The 15,361-nt window shown below is 42.4% G+C and overlaps 1 protein-coding gene across 2 annotated transcripts in view; it reads right to left on the reverse strand.

Annotated features, from left to right (window-relative positions):
• Window positions 1-15,361, reverse strand: part of LOC115153786 (nectin-1) — a 32,790-nt gene that overhangs the window by 4,192 nt on the left and 13,237 nt on the right. For both annotated transcript variants that reach the window (XM_029699361.1, XM_029699362.1), the window contains exons 6-9: window positions 12,717-12,898; window positions 8,904-9,021; window positions 6,458-6,609; window positions 6,191-6,335 (exon numbers count right to left, since the gene is read on the reverse strand). In XM_029699361.1, the coding sequence (XP_029555221.1) occupies window positions 6,191-6,335; window positions 6,458-6,609; window positions 8,904-9,021; window positions 12,717-12,898 (597 nt within the window). The remainder of the gene's footprint in view (window positions 1-6,190; window positions 6,336-6,457; window positions 6,610-8,903; window positions 9,022-12,716; window positions 12,899-15,361) is intronic.

Consider the following 15,361-nt stretch of genomic DNA (forward strand, 5'->3'; position numbering starts at 1 on the left):
TTAGAGTTACAAAGAATGAGTTGTTTATAGTTTCCTTGTTCTTCGATATATATACACTATATGACCAAAAGTATGTGCACACCTGCTCGTCAAACATCTAATTTCATATTTTTTTTTTCATTTAACATTTAAAAATCATGGGCATTAAAATCGAGTTGGTCCCCCCCTTTGCTGCGGGTAGGTAGCATTCTCCTGGCATCCGCCAAACCCAGATTTGTCCGTAAGACTGCCAGATAGTGAAGCCTGATTCATCACTCCAGAGAACGCGTTTCCACTGCTCCAGAGTCCAATGGCGGCGAGCTTTACACCACTCCTGCCGAAGCCTGGCATTGCACATGGTGATCTTAGGCTTGTGTGCGGCTGCTCGGCCGTGGAAACTAATTTCATGAAGCTCCCGATGAACAGTTTTTATGCTGATGCTTCCAGAGGCAGTTTGAAACTCGGTAGTGAGTGTTGCAACCGAGGACAGACGATTTTTACACGCTACACACTTCAGCACTCGCCGGTCCCGTTTTGTGAGCTTGTATGGCCTATCACTTTGTGGCTGAGACGTTGTTGCATCTAGATGTTTCCACTTCACAATAACAGCACTTACAGTCGATTGGTGCAGCTCTAGCAGGGCAGAAATTTGACGAAGTGACCTGTTGGAAAGGTGGCATCCTATGACGGTGCCACATTGAAAGTCACTGAGCTCTTCAGTGAGGCCATTCTACTGCGAATGTTTGTCTATGAAGAATGCATGGCTGTGTGTTACATTTTGTACACCTGTCAACAAAGGGTGTGGCTGAAATAGCCGAAACCACTAATTTTAATGGCTGTCCACATACTTCTGTTCATACAGTACCAGTCAAAAGTTTGGACACATTTTTCTTTATTTTTACTATTTTCTACTATGTAGAATAATAGTGAAGACATCAAAACTATGGAATAACACAAATGGAATCATGTAGTAACCAAAAAAGTGTTAAACAAATCCAAATATATGTTATATTTTAGATTCTTCAAAGTAGCCACCCTTTGCCTTGATGAGAGCTTAGCACACTCTTGGCATTCTCTCAACCAGCTTCATGAGGTAGTCACCTGGAATGCTTTTCCAACAACCTTGAAGGAGTTCCCACATATGCTGAGCACTTGTTGGCTGCTTTTCCTTCACTCCGCAGTCCAACTCATCTCACCCAAACCATCTCAATTGGGTTGAGGTCAGGTGATTGTGGAGGCCTGGTCATCTGATGCAGCACTCCATCACTCTCCTTATTGGTCAAATAGCCTTTACACAGCCTGGAGGTGTGTTGGGTGATTGTCCTGTTGAAAAACAAATGATAGTCCCACTAAGTCCAAACCAGATGGGATATCGCTGCAGAATTATTATTATTTTTAACTATGCAAGGCAGTTAAGAACAAATTCTAATTTACTATGACAGCCTACTGGGGAACAGTGGGTTAACTGCCTTGCTCAGAAGAACAGATTTTTACCTTGTCAGCTGGGGGACTCAACCCAGAAACCTTTCGGTTACTGGCCCAACACTCTAACCACTAGGCTACCTGCCGCCACAGAATGCTGTGGTAGCCATACTGGTTAAGTGTGCCTTGAATTCTAAATAAATCACAGAGGGTATCACCAGCAAAGCACCCCTACACCATCACACCTCCTCCTCCATGCTTCAAGGTGGAAACCAAACATGCAGTGATCATCCATTCACCTACTCTGCGTCTCACAAAGAAATGGAGGTTGGGACCAAAAATCTCAAATTTGTACTCATCAGACCAAAAGACAGATTTCCACCGGTCTAATGTCCATTGCTCGTGTTTCTCGACTCAAGCAAGTCTCTTCTTCGTATTGGTGTCCTTTAGTAGTGGTTTCTTTGCAGTAATTCGACCATGACGGCCTGGTTCACACAGTCTCATCTGAACAGTTGATGTTGAGATGTGTCTGTTATTTGGGCTGCAATCTGAGGTGCAGTTAATTGCCGATTACTGAGGCTGGTAACTCCAATGAACTTATCCTCTGCAGCAGAGGTAACTCTGGGTCTTCCTTCCTGTGGTGGTCCTAATGAGAGCCAGTTTCATCATAGCGCTTGATGATTTTTGCGACTGCACATGAAGAAACTTTCAAAGTTTGTGAAATTTTCAGCATTGACTGACCTTCATGTCTTAAATGAATGATGGACTGTCGTTTCTTTTTGCTTATTTGAGCAGTTCTTGCAATAATATGAACTTGGTATTTTACTAAGTATGGCTATCTTCTGTATACCACCCCTACCTTGTCACAACACAACTGATTGGCTCAAACGCATTAATGACAGAAATTCCACAAATTAACTTTTAACAGGCACATTCAAGGTGACTACCTCATGAAGCTGGTTGAGGGAATGCCAAGAGCATGCAAATCTGTCATCAAGGCAAAGGGTACTTTGAAGAATCTCAAATATAAAATATATTTTGATTTGTTTAACACTTTCTTGGTTACTACATGATTTTCAAGGAAGCTCATATGCGTGCTAGTCTTCCTCATCAGGGTCTTGACCTGACTGCAGTTCAGCGTCGTAACCGACTTCAGTGGGAAAATGCTCACCTTCAATGGCCACTGGCATGCTGGAGAAGTGTGGTCTGATTTGAAACCGGATGAATCCCAGTTTCAACTGTACTGGACAGATGGCAGACAATATGCGTCATGTGGGCGAGCTGTTTGAAGATGTCAATGTTGGGAACAGAGTGCCCCATGGAGGAGGTGTGGTTATGATATGGCTAGGCATAAGCTACTGACAACAAACACATTTGCATTTTATCACTGATAATTTGAATGCACAGGGATACGATGATGAGATCCTGAGGCCCATTGTTGTGCCATTCATCCACCGCCATCACATCATGTTTCAGCATGATAATGCACAGCCCCATGTCACAAGAATCTGTAAACAATTCCAGAAAGCTGAAAATATCCCAGTTCTTCCATGGCCTGCATAATCACCAGACGTTACCCATTGAGCATGTTTGGGATGCTCTGGATCAACGTGTACGACAGCGTGTTCCAATTCCCACCAATATCCAACAACAATCAACAGCCTGATCAACTCTATGCGAAGGACAAATGGTGGGAACACCAGATACTGACTGGTTTTCTAATCCATGCCTCTTTTTTATTTAAGGTATCTGTGACCAACAGATGCATATCTGTATTCCCAATCATGTGAAATAGATGAGGGCCTAATGAATTTATAACAATAGACTGATTTCCTTATATGAACTGTAACTCAGTCAAATCTTTGAAATTGTTTCATGTTGTATGTATATTTTTGTTCAGGGTATACTTAGATAATTAGGTACAACTGCAAATTCAGTGTGGTTCATCTTATGGATGTCCATGATAGCGATTACGAGTTTCAAGTTGGTAGTCCTTTGCGGAGTGGATTTACACACCCTGCTAGATTGTGGATAAAGAGTTAACTGTCTAACAGAGCATAATTCCCCAGGGAAGCCCTTTACTTTTTTCAATCTTTACTAATGACATTCCACTGGCTTTGAGAAAAGCTAGTCTGTCTATGTATGCGGATGACTCAACACTATACATGTCAGCTGCTACAGTGACTGAAATGACTGCAACATCTAACAAAGAGCTGCAGTTAGTTTCAGAATGGGTGGCAAGGAATAAGTTAGTCCTGGGACAAATCATTCACTAAACCCTAAACCTCAACTAAATGTTGTAATAAATAATGTGCAAATTGAGCAAGTTGAGGTGGCTAAACTACTTGGAGTAACCCTGGATTGTAAACTGTCATGGTCAAAACATATTTATACAACAGTAGCTAAGATGGGGAGAAGTCTGTCCATAATAAAGCGGTGCTCTGCCTTCTTAACGACACTATCAACAAGGCAGGTCCTACAGGCTCTAGTTTTGTCACACTTGGGCTAATGTTCAGTCATGTGGTCAGGTGCTACAAAGATAATTGCAATTGCCTCAGAACAGGGCAGCACAGATGGCCCTTGGAAGTACACAGAGAGCTAACATCTCTCCTTGCTCAAAGTGGAGGAGAGATTGACTTCATCCCTACTTGTATTTGTGAGAGGTATTGACATGTTGAATGCACCGAGATGTCTGTTTGAACTACTGGCACACAGCTCGAACACCCATGCATACCCCACAATACATACCACCAGAGGTCTCTTCACAGTCCCCAAGTCCAGAACATACTGTGCACAGTACTGCATAGAGCCATGACTACATGGAACTCGACTCCACATCAAGCAGTACAATCAGATTTAAAAAACAGATTCAAAATACCTTATAGTCAGGGACAAAGTTGTGGAGAAGTACAGATCGGGGTTGGGTTATAAAAAAAATATCTGAAACTTTGAACATCCCACGGAGCACCATTAAATCCATTACAAAAAATGGAAAGAAAATGCACCACAAAAAAATCTGCCAAGAGAGGGCCACCCACCAAAATTCACAGACCAGGCAAGGAGGGCATTAATCAGAGAGGCAACAAAGAGACCAAAGATAACCCTGAAGGAAATGCAAACCTCCACAACGGAGATAGGAGTATCTGTCCATAGGACCACTTTAAGCCGTACACTCCACAGAGCTGGGCTTTACGGAAGAGTGGCCAGAAAAAAAGCCATTGCTTAAAGAAAAAAATAAGCAAACATGTTTGGTGTTTGCCAAAAGGCATCTGGGAGACTCCCCAAACATATGGAAGAATGGGGATGTTGTGGGGATGTTTTCATTGGCAGGGACTGGGAAACTGGTCAGAATTGAAGGATGATGCATGGTGCTAAATACAGGGAACTTCTTGAGGGAAACCTGTTTCAGTCTTCCAGAGATTTGAGACTGGGACGGAGGTTCACCTTCCGGCAGGACAATGACCCTAAGCGTACTGCTAAAGTAACACTCGAGTGGGGAAACATTTAAATGTCTTGGAATGGCCTAGTCAAAGCCCAGACCTCAATCCAATTGAGAATCTGTGGTATGACTTAAAGATTGCTGTATACCAGCAGAACCCATCCTACTTGAAATGGCTGGAGCAGTTTTGCCTTGAAGAATGGGCAAAAATCCCAGTGGCTAGATGTGCCAAGCTTATAGAGACATACCCCAAGAGACTTGGACTATAAACACATGTACACATGGATTTTGTGTTGTAGATATGTGGTGGTAGAGAAGGGGCCTGAGGGCACGCACTTAATTTATTGTGAAATCTGTTGTGAATGTGTTGTAATGTCTAAAAAACATTGTATAGCTGTCTTATTTTTGCTGGACTCCAAGAAGAGTAGCTGGTTCCTTGGCAATTAATAAATACAAATACAGTGGTTTAAATGGACATGTATTTTTTTTTCACTTAACTTTTTTTTAAAAACTTTTTCATGGTATCCAATTGGTAGTTATAGTCTTGTCTCATTGCTGCAACTCCCGTATGGACTCAGGAGAGGCAAAGGTCGAGAGCCATGTGTCCTCCGAAACACAACCCAACCAAGCCACACTGCTTCTTGACACAATGCCCGCTTAACCCAGAAGCCAGCCGCACCAATGTGTTGGAGGAAACATCATACACCTGGTGACTGTGTCAGCATGCATGCACCCGGCCCGCCGCAAGAGTCATTAGACAGCGATGGGACAAGGACTTCCCTGCCGGGCCAAACCCTCCCCTAACCCGGACGACGCTGGGCCAAGTGTGGGTCTCCCGGTCGTAGCCAGCTGCGATAGAGCCTGGACTCAAAACAGGATCTCTAGTGGCACAGCTAGCAACTGTGATGCAGTGCCTTTGACCACTGCACCACTCGGGAAGCCCTGAGATGTTTCAATAACTCAGCCAAATTTTGACCAATGGTTCATAAGAAGTTTTTTTAAATGTTCTCCAAAATCTCCAAGATGGAGGAAAATCGATCTCAATGGACCTTAATAGTGAGTGAAGCAAATTTGTTCAGCATGAGGAAAGACACCGACATACAAAGTTTCAAGTCTCTAGGTCAAACTGGGTGGCGGATATGACGGTCTATGTGAGACTGCTTATAACAGTACCACCTATAGGTCAATCGGTGCCATTATTTTTGACTAAATTACTCATTACTTCTAGTTTCTGAGTGCCAAATTAGAAAAAAAAGTGACCAATCTCAGCTTGAGTTATCTGACCATGTAAAGACAAAGAAGAAGAATTCAGAAAATAACAATAGGTTTGATAACTAATAATATACATACGAGTCAGCATCCATCTCTCCCCTCTGTTTTCTTCTGTTATTAAGAAGCAGCACAGTGATCGCCACGCCCAGAATCAGCCCCACAGCCAATAGCATGCCCAGAACACTGATGACATCACCCGTTCCCACCTGGGGCAGTGGCTCCTCTACACAGAGAGAAAAAAACACTGTTACACACACACACACGCACGCACGCACACACACACACACACACACACACACACACACACACACACTCCAGGTAACCATTGTAACCACATGACCTTACCTGTGATGCTGACCTCCATGAAGGCGGAGCTTGTCCCGATGCTATTGGTTGCGTCGCAGACATAAGTCCCTCCTACCTCGTATCTGATTGGTCCTTTAAATGACAGGACGTTGTCACGGATCTCTACGCTGTTCGGTATGGAACCATTCAACCTGCAGGTACACACACACACACACACCGATACACACACACAAACACACGAATGCCATTATTCCAAGTATGACATAACATACATAGCTTCATAAACATCAAACAGACCATAGAATTATAAAGAGGACTCATCTTTTTATTTAATCACATAACGGCTTCTGTGACATCATTGAGGGCGTTCTCCATTTTAAAGTAGTAAACAAACTGAAAAGGTGCATATTGTCATCTGGAGGGTGTTGTCTGAACAGGTATAAAGCCAAGGTTGGTGATTTACAGCCCCCTGGAGGGTGATGCCTGAACAGGTATAAAGCCAAGGTTGGTGATTTACTGCCCCGTGGAGGGTGTTGTCTGAACAGGTATAAAGACAAGGTTGGTGATTTACTGCCCCCTGGAGGGTGTTGTCTGAACAGGTTTAAAGACAAGGTTGGTGATTTACTGCCCCCTGGAGGGTGTTGTCTGAACAGCTATAAGCCAAGGTTGGTGATTTGGGCCAGTAACCAAAAGGTTGCTAGATCAAATCTCCGAGCTGACAAGGTAAAAATCTGTCGTTCTGCCCATGAACAAGGCAGTTAACCCACTGTTTCTAGGCCGTCATTGTACATAATCATTTGTTCTTAACTGACTTGCCTTGTGAAATAAAGGTTAAATAAATAAAATGGACTGCCCCCTGGAGGGTGTTGTGTGAACAGGTATAAAGACAAGGTTGGTGATTTACTGCCACCTGTAGGGTGACGTCTGAACAGGTATAAGCCAAGGTTGGTGATTTACTGCCCCCTGGAGGGTGTTGTCTGAACAGGTATAAAGACAAGGTTGGTGATTTACTGCCCCCTGGAGGGTGATGTCTGAACAGGTATAAAGACAAGGTTGGTGATTTACTGCCCCCTGGAGGGTGTTGTCTGAACAGGTTTAAAGACAAGGTTGGTGATTTACTGCCCCCTGGAGGGTGTTGTCTGAACAGCTATAAGCCAAGGTTGGTGATTTGGGCCAGTAACCAAAAGGTTGCTAGATCAAATCTCCGAGCTGACAAGGTAAAAATCTGTCGTTCTGCCCATGAACAAGGCAGTTAACCCACTGTTTCTAGGCCGTCATTGTACATAATCATTTGTTCTTAACTGACTTGCCTTGTGAAATAAAGGTTAAATAAATAAAATGGCCTGCCCCCTGGAGGGTGTTGTGTGAACAGGTATAAAGACAAGGTTGGTGATTTACTGCCACCTGTAGGGTGACGTCTGAACAGGTATAAGCCAAGGTTGGTGATTTACTGCCCCCTGGAGGGTGTTGTCTGAACAGGTATAAAGACAAGGTTGGTGATTTACTGCCCCCTGGAGGGTGATGTCTGAACAGGTATAAAGACAAGGTTGGTGATTTACTGCCCCCTGGAGGGTGTTGTCTGAACAGGTATAAAGACAAGGTTGGTGATTTACTGCCCCCTGGAGGGTGTTGTCTGAACAGGTATAAAGACAAGGTTGGTGATTTACTGCCCCCTGGAGGGTGTTGTCTGAACAGGTATAAAGACAAGGTTGGTGATTTACTGCCCCCTGGAGGGTGATGTCTGAACAGGTATAAAGCCAAGGTTGGTGATTTACTGCCACCTGCAGCTATGGAATGTTTTCTCAGCAGTTAAATTCATTGGCTGATCCCTCCTGATGACCTGGATGGAATTTAGTGATCCTTCCTTAACCTATAGGAAGCCCCATCTTTTGACTCTAAAAAAATTCCTCAATGGTGCTGTCCATGCTAAAACAAGCTACATCCATCTAGCGCCCTCTTTATATCTCTATGACACTGGTATACTCACAATTACGCTTAGGGTTAGAGGTTAGGGGTTAGAGGTCAGGGGTTACTCACATTCTGCAATGGAACAAAGAGACGGGTATATTAAATGTAATAGTAGGTGTACTTGCATTCTCCACTGGAACAGAGAGACAGGTATATTACATGTAATGGTAGGTGTACTCACATTCTCCACTGGAACAGAGAGACAGGTATATTACATGTAATGGTAGGTGTACTCACATTCTCCACTGGAACAGAGAGACAGGTATATTACATGTAATGGTAGGTGTACTCACATTCTCCACTGGAACAGAGAGACAGGTATATTACATGTAATGGTAGGTGTACTCACATTCTCCACTGGAACAGAGAGACAGGTATATTACATGTAATGGTAGGTGTACTCACATTCTCCACTGGAACAGAGAGACAGGTATATTACATGTAATGGTAGGTGTACTCACATTCTCCACTGGAACAGAGAGACAGGTATATTACATGTAATGGTAGGTATACTCACATTCTCCACTGGAACAGAGAGACAGGTGGGTTGGCATCGGTCAGACATGTGAGCTCAACGTTCTGACGGTCCAGGTACCAGTTCCCATCGAACCCCTCCACTGACACCTCTGGTTCATCTGATGTAAAATAATAATATAGAATACTTTCATATATGCCATTTAGCAGACACTTTTATCCAGAGACACTTACAATAATTTGTACAAGTGAGTAAGTCAGTGGGACGGTGAAAGTGTGTGTGCATGTGCACTGGCGCGTGTGTGAATGTGTGTATCAGGGTGCGGCCCAATTCTAATTGAAGGAAGTAAACTACAATTACAATTCAATCATTGAAAAAGGGCATTTATTTTCAATGACTTCTTACAGTTTTCCCCAATTGTTAGCACACCTTTGTTGAAACGAAATCTCAGATACTCAAACCTCTAAAGACAAAACAGTTAACCAATTTCCCCAAACCCCACAGACATCTTGCAAAATGAAACACAGCAATCCAAATCCTGTACTCTCTGCTCAAAACGAAACACAGCAATCCAAATCCTGTACTCAAAACGAAACACAGCAATCCAAATCCTGTACTCAAAACGAAACACAGCAATCCAAATCCTGTACTCAAAATGAAACACAGCAATCCAAATCCTGTACTCAAAACGAAACACAGCAATCCAAATCCTGTACTCAAAATGAAACACAGCAATACAAATCCTGTACTCTCTGCTCAAAATGGAACACAGCAATCCAAATCCTGTACTCTCTGCTCAAAATGAAACTGTATACAAATGACACACACATCAAATTAATCTAACTTAGTGACAACCGAGATCACACTAATGTGACCTAATTCAAAACACTACTATCAGAACCTATTTCAGTGTAACGACTAAGATTTTGTTATTATACTGTATATTGTTTGTGTTCACTCAAACAAGAAAGGAACACAAATGCAAAAATGTAAGTTTTATATTTCAACATGACTCAATACATGTCAAACAGTATACTGTAAGCACACATACAGTAAAAATGCAAACATAAAGTAAATATATTTTGCATATGGAAAGGAAGACATATAGGCCTATTTGTACTACTGTACTGTATGTTAGATCAATTGCATCAAATATATAAAGAAACTGTGAAAAAACAATCAAATCAGAAACAAATACTGCATTGTGAAAACAAAATCAGTCATGTCTGCTGTTCTGGTCCACAGATTTTCATAAACATCACAGGCGATATTCTCCTTGGCATGATGCATCCACCCCTGACAGGACTCTGCTGGAACGTCACCACATGCCTCCTCCATTGCCTGGAGAAGGGCCACACCACATGGGGTTTGGGATCATACATCTTCCACCACCATGCTAAAATTCCTCAATGGGGTTGAAAAATTGGGAATATGGTGGGAGATAGAAAATAGGGAATATGGTGGGAGATAGAAAATAGTAAACTTGGGATGGTCATGGAACCAGTTGTGGACCAATGTAAGAATTCTGTTCATTGACTATAGCTCAGCATTCAACACCATAGTACCCTCCAAGCTCATCATTAAGCTCAAGGCCCTGGGTCTGAACCCCGCCCTGTGTAACTGGGTCATGGACTTACTGACGGGCCACCCCCAGGTGGTGAAGGTAGGAAACAACACCTCCGCTTTGCTGATGCTCAACACTGGGGCCCCACAAGGGTGCTTGCTCAGCCCCTTCCTGCACTTCCTGTTCACCCATGACTGCATGTCCATGCACGCCTCCAACTCAATTATCAAGTTTGCAGACGACACTACAGTGGTAGGCTTGATTACCAACAACGACGAGACGGCCTACAGGGAGGAGGTAAGGGCTCTTGGAGTGTGGTGTCAGGAAAATAACTTCTCACTCAACATCAACAAAACAAAGGAGATGGTCGTGGACTTCAGGAAACAGCAGAGGGAGCACCCCCCCTATCCACATCAACGGGACCGCAGAGGAGAAGGTGGAAAGCTTCAGGTTCCTCGGCGTATACATCACTGACAAACTGAAATGGTCCACCCAAAAAGACAATGTGGTGAAGAAGGCACAACAGTGCCTCTTTAACCTCAGGAGGCTGAAGAAATTTGGCTTGCCACCTAAAACCCTCACAAACATTTACAGATGCACAATTGAGAGCATTCTGTCGGGCTGTATCACTGCCTGGTACAGTAACTGCACCGCCCACAACCGTAGGTTTCTCCAGAGAGTGGTGCAGTCTGCCTAACACATCACCTAGGGCAAATGACCTGCCCTCCAGGACCCTTTTACGCACGGTTGTGCATCAGAGTTTTAAAGGGCAGGTCATATGCTATAGGTCCGTGGACAGAGGAATTCTATCACACCTTATTATTGATGTAGCTTGTAGGCTCTTCACAAATGGCCAGATCCTGACATAGGCAAAATTACATTTTACATTTCAATCATTTAGCAGACACTCTTATCCAGAGTGACTTACAGTAGTGAAAGCACACATTTCATAGATGATTTAGATTTTTTTTATTATAATTTTTTTTTCATGCTGGCCCCCTGTGGGAATCAAACCCACAACCCTGGCATTGCAAACACCATGCTCTACCAACTGAGCCACAGGGAAGGCCGGTTCTCCAAGGTTCATAACCACTGTATAGATCATTGCATTTTTACATTTTAGTCATTTAGCAGACACTCTTATCCAGAGCGACTTACAGTAGTGAATGCATACATTTCATTAAAAAAATGTTTTTCACACTGGCCCCCCATGGGAATCGAACCCACAACCCTGGCATTGCAAACACCATGTGTTGCAAACACCGTGCTCTACCAACTGAGCAACAGGGAAGGTCATGATGTGTGTATTTCACCAGACCGTTACTGTTCGCCCATGTTGTCATGTTGTCTAAGCTTGTTGGCACTGAAGCTTGTGGAGATTGGTGGCATATTATAGAGCCTATCAACAATTATGTAGGCTACAGGTTAGGCGTTAAGGTTGTAAATGTTGTGGAAGTGACTGTCTCACTGACCTAGATCAATTTGGTCACATGACCAACTGCAGTGACTGTCAATCATCAAATCATTGGAATGAGAAACATTTTTTAAATAAATACCTTTATCAGATCAAAAACATGAAGAATGACCCATTTATCATTTCTGTGTTGTCAAGAAGCCACGCCTATTAATTGGCCAAAACGTACGGTGCACAGGTCGAACCAGAACCGATCATTAAAAACACAACATTTGAATAATTAAATCATTGTTCCGTTTTTCATTATTTAATATTTCCTTTAGACAATAAAAAGGAAAAACAAAACCGTTTACGTGTTTGAGTTCAGATTCAAATCATATAAATGAAGAACGACCCTTAACCTCATTTTTATCTTGTCATCTAATAGGAAATGTTAAAAAGTACACAAACCTTTCAGGCCGATCATGTCACTGTCCAGAAAGCCTAGCTATACTAAACATATTGAAACAGTTGAAATTAAGTTTAAATGATTTAAATCAAATCCTGCAGTCAATGTTTGATACTATGTGCATTAACCCCATAAAATGGGAAATGTAAAAATACTGAATTCCAATTCAATTATTTTCCAAAGATTACATGTTTTCCAATTCAAATGAAATTCATAACTTACTTAATTATTGTTGGAATTCGAATTGAATTCAACATATATTCTCCACTTCATGAGTGAATTCAAGAATTTAATTAGAATTTCAAATTCAATTGGAATTGACCCCAACCCTGCTGTGTGTGTGTGTGTGTGTGTGTGTGTGTGTGTGTGTGTGTGTGTGTGTGTGTGTGTGTGTGTGTGTGTGTGTGTGTGTGTGTGTGTGTGTCCTACACTGTATGTCCAGCGTGACAGAGTCGGTGTATGTCTCCTGGTTATAGGAGGTGATACAGGTGAGTGTCTCCAGGTGTGTGTTCCTGCTGGGTACCAGGATGAAGTCGCTTCGCACCGTGATCGTCCCATCAGAGTTACGGATCTCCTGGGTGGTCGCTTCACCACGCACACGCGTGTCCCACCTGCTCACACAGAGAGAAACACACACAGACACACAGAGAGAAACACACACAGACACACAGAGAAAAACACACACACAAAGCAGTCAGGAAATAAACTTCCATATAACATTTAAAGCTAGCAACAGTTACTGATACGTTCACTGTTTGGGATCAAACCTTCGAGAAAACTTTTAATCATTATTGTCTGAATTCTTACTTTGGAGAGATTATGTTGCATAAAGCTTTAGAGTGTTAAACTGTTTCATAGAGCTTTGTAGTTACAAACTGTTTCATAGAGCTTTAGAGTGTCAAACTGTTTCATAGAGCTTTAGAGTGTCAAACTGTTTCATAGAGCTTTAGAGTGTCAAACTGTTTTATAGAGCTTTAGAGTGTCAAACTGTTTTATAGAGCTTTAGAGTGTCAAACTGTTTCATAGAGCTTTAGAGTGTCAAACTGTTTTATAGAGCTTTAGAGTGTCAAACTGTTTCATAGAGCTTTAGAGTGTCAAACTGTTTTATAGAGCTTTAGAGTGTCAAACTGTTTCATAGAGCTTTAGAGTGTCAAACTGTTTTATAGAGCTTTAGAGTGTCAAACTGTTTCATAGAGTTTTAGAGTGTCAAACTGTTTTATAGAGCTTTAGTGTCAAACTGTTTCATAGAGCTTTAGAGTGTCAAACTGTTTCATAGAGCTTTAGAGTGTCAAACTGTTTCACAGAGCTTTAGAGTGTCAAACTGTTTCATAGAGCTTTAGAGCTCCATTTTTGGCTGGCCTTATGCCAGAGCAAAAGGCATTGTCAAAACCGGGTCTCTTATATTTCCAAACCCTTATCTGTCTTATCTGTTTTACCTGTCTTATCTGTCTTATCTGTTTTATCTGTCTTATCTGTCTTACCTGTCTTACCTGTCTTACCTGTCTTATCTGCCGCTGAGGTGGGAGAGGTACAATATCTGAGGTGGGAGGGGTACCATATCTGAGGTGTCCTTAAAAACATGTGCCAAAGTATCAGTTTCAGTATGCACAGTTTGGGCTATTAGATGTGTTTAACCCTCTATGTAGTCTAATACATTATTACACAACCCTCTATGTAGTCTAATACATTATTTTAGATGTGTGTAAAAACCCTCTATGTAGTCTAATACATTATTTTAGATGTGTTTAAAAACCCTCTATGTAGTCTAATACATTATTTTAGATGTGTTTAAAAACCCTCTATGTAGTCTAATACATTATTTTAGATGTGTTTAAAAACCTTCTATGTAGTCTAATACATTATTTTAGATGTGTTAAAAAACCTTCTATGTAGTCTAATACATTATTTTAGATGTGTTTAAAAACCCTCTATGTAGGCAAATGCTCATCCAGAGGCGGCGCTCCTAGTGGCCAGGGAATTAATCCAGGGAATCTTAAATCCGTTTGACCTAATATATACCAGCGTGCTGAATGTGCAACCAGAGGGAAAAAAACTCTAGACAACCTTTACTCCACACACAGAGATGCGTACAGAGCTCTCCCTCACCCTCCATTTGGCAAATCTGACCATAATTCTATCCTCCTGATTCCTGCTTATAAGCAAAAACTAAAGCAGGAAGTACCATTGACTTGCTCAATAAGGAAGTGGTCAGGTGACGCAGATGCTAAACTACAGGGCTGTTTTGGTGCACAGACTGGAATATGTTCAGGGATTCTTCTGATGGCATTGAGGAGTACACCACATCAGTCAATGGCTTCATCAATAAGTGCATCGATGACGTCATCCCCACAGTGACTGTACGTACATACCCCAAACAGAAGCCATGGATTACAGGCAACATCCGCAATAAACTAAAGGGTAGAGCTACCGCTTTCAAGGAGCAGTACTCTAACCCGGACCCTTATAAGAAATCCCACTATGCCCTCCGACGAACCATCAAACAGGCAAAGCACCAATAAAGGACTAAAATTGAATCATACTACACTGGCTCCGACCCTCGTCGGATGTGGCAGGGCTTGGAAACTATTACAGACTACAAAGGGAAGCACAGCCACGAGCTGTCCAGTGACACAAGCCTACCAGACGAGCTAAATAACTTCCATGCTCGGTTCGAGGCAAGCAACACTGAAAAATGCATGAGAACAGCAGCTGTTGTGGATGACTGTGTGATCACACTCTCCATAGCTGATGTAAGACTTTTAAACATGTCACCATTTACAAGGCAGCATGGCCAGACGAATTACCAGGACGTGTACTCCGAGCATAAGCTGACCAACTGACAAGTGACTTCACTGTCATTTTCAATCTGTCCCTGACCGAGTCTGTAATACCAACATGTTTCAAGCAGACCATCATAGTCCCTGTGCCCAAGAACACCAAGGTAACATGCCTAAATGACTACTGACTGGTAGCACTCAAGTCTGTGAAGTGCTTGAAGTGCTTTGAAAGGCTGGTCATGGCTCACATCAAAACCATTATCCCAGAAACACTAGACCCACTCCAATTTGCATACC

The sequence above is a fragment of the Salmo trutta genome, chromosome 19 (assembly GCF_901001165.1).
Source record: "Salmo trutta chromosome 19, fSalTru1.1, whole genome shotgun sequence".
In the NCBI taxonomy this organism is placed as follows: domain Eukaryota; kingdom Metazoa; phylum Chordata; class Actinopteri; order Salmoniformes; family Salmonidae; genus Salmo; species Salmo trutta.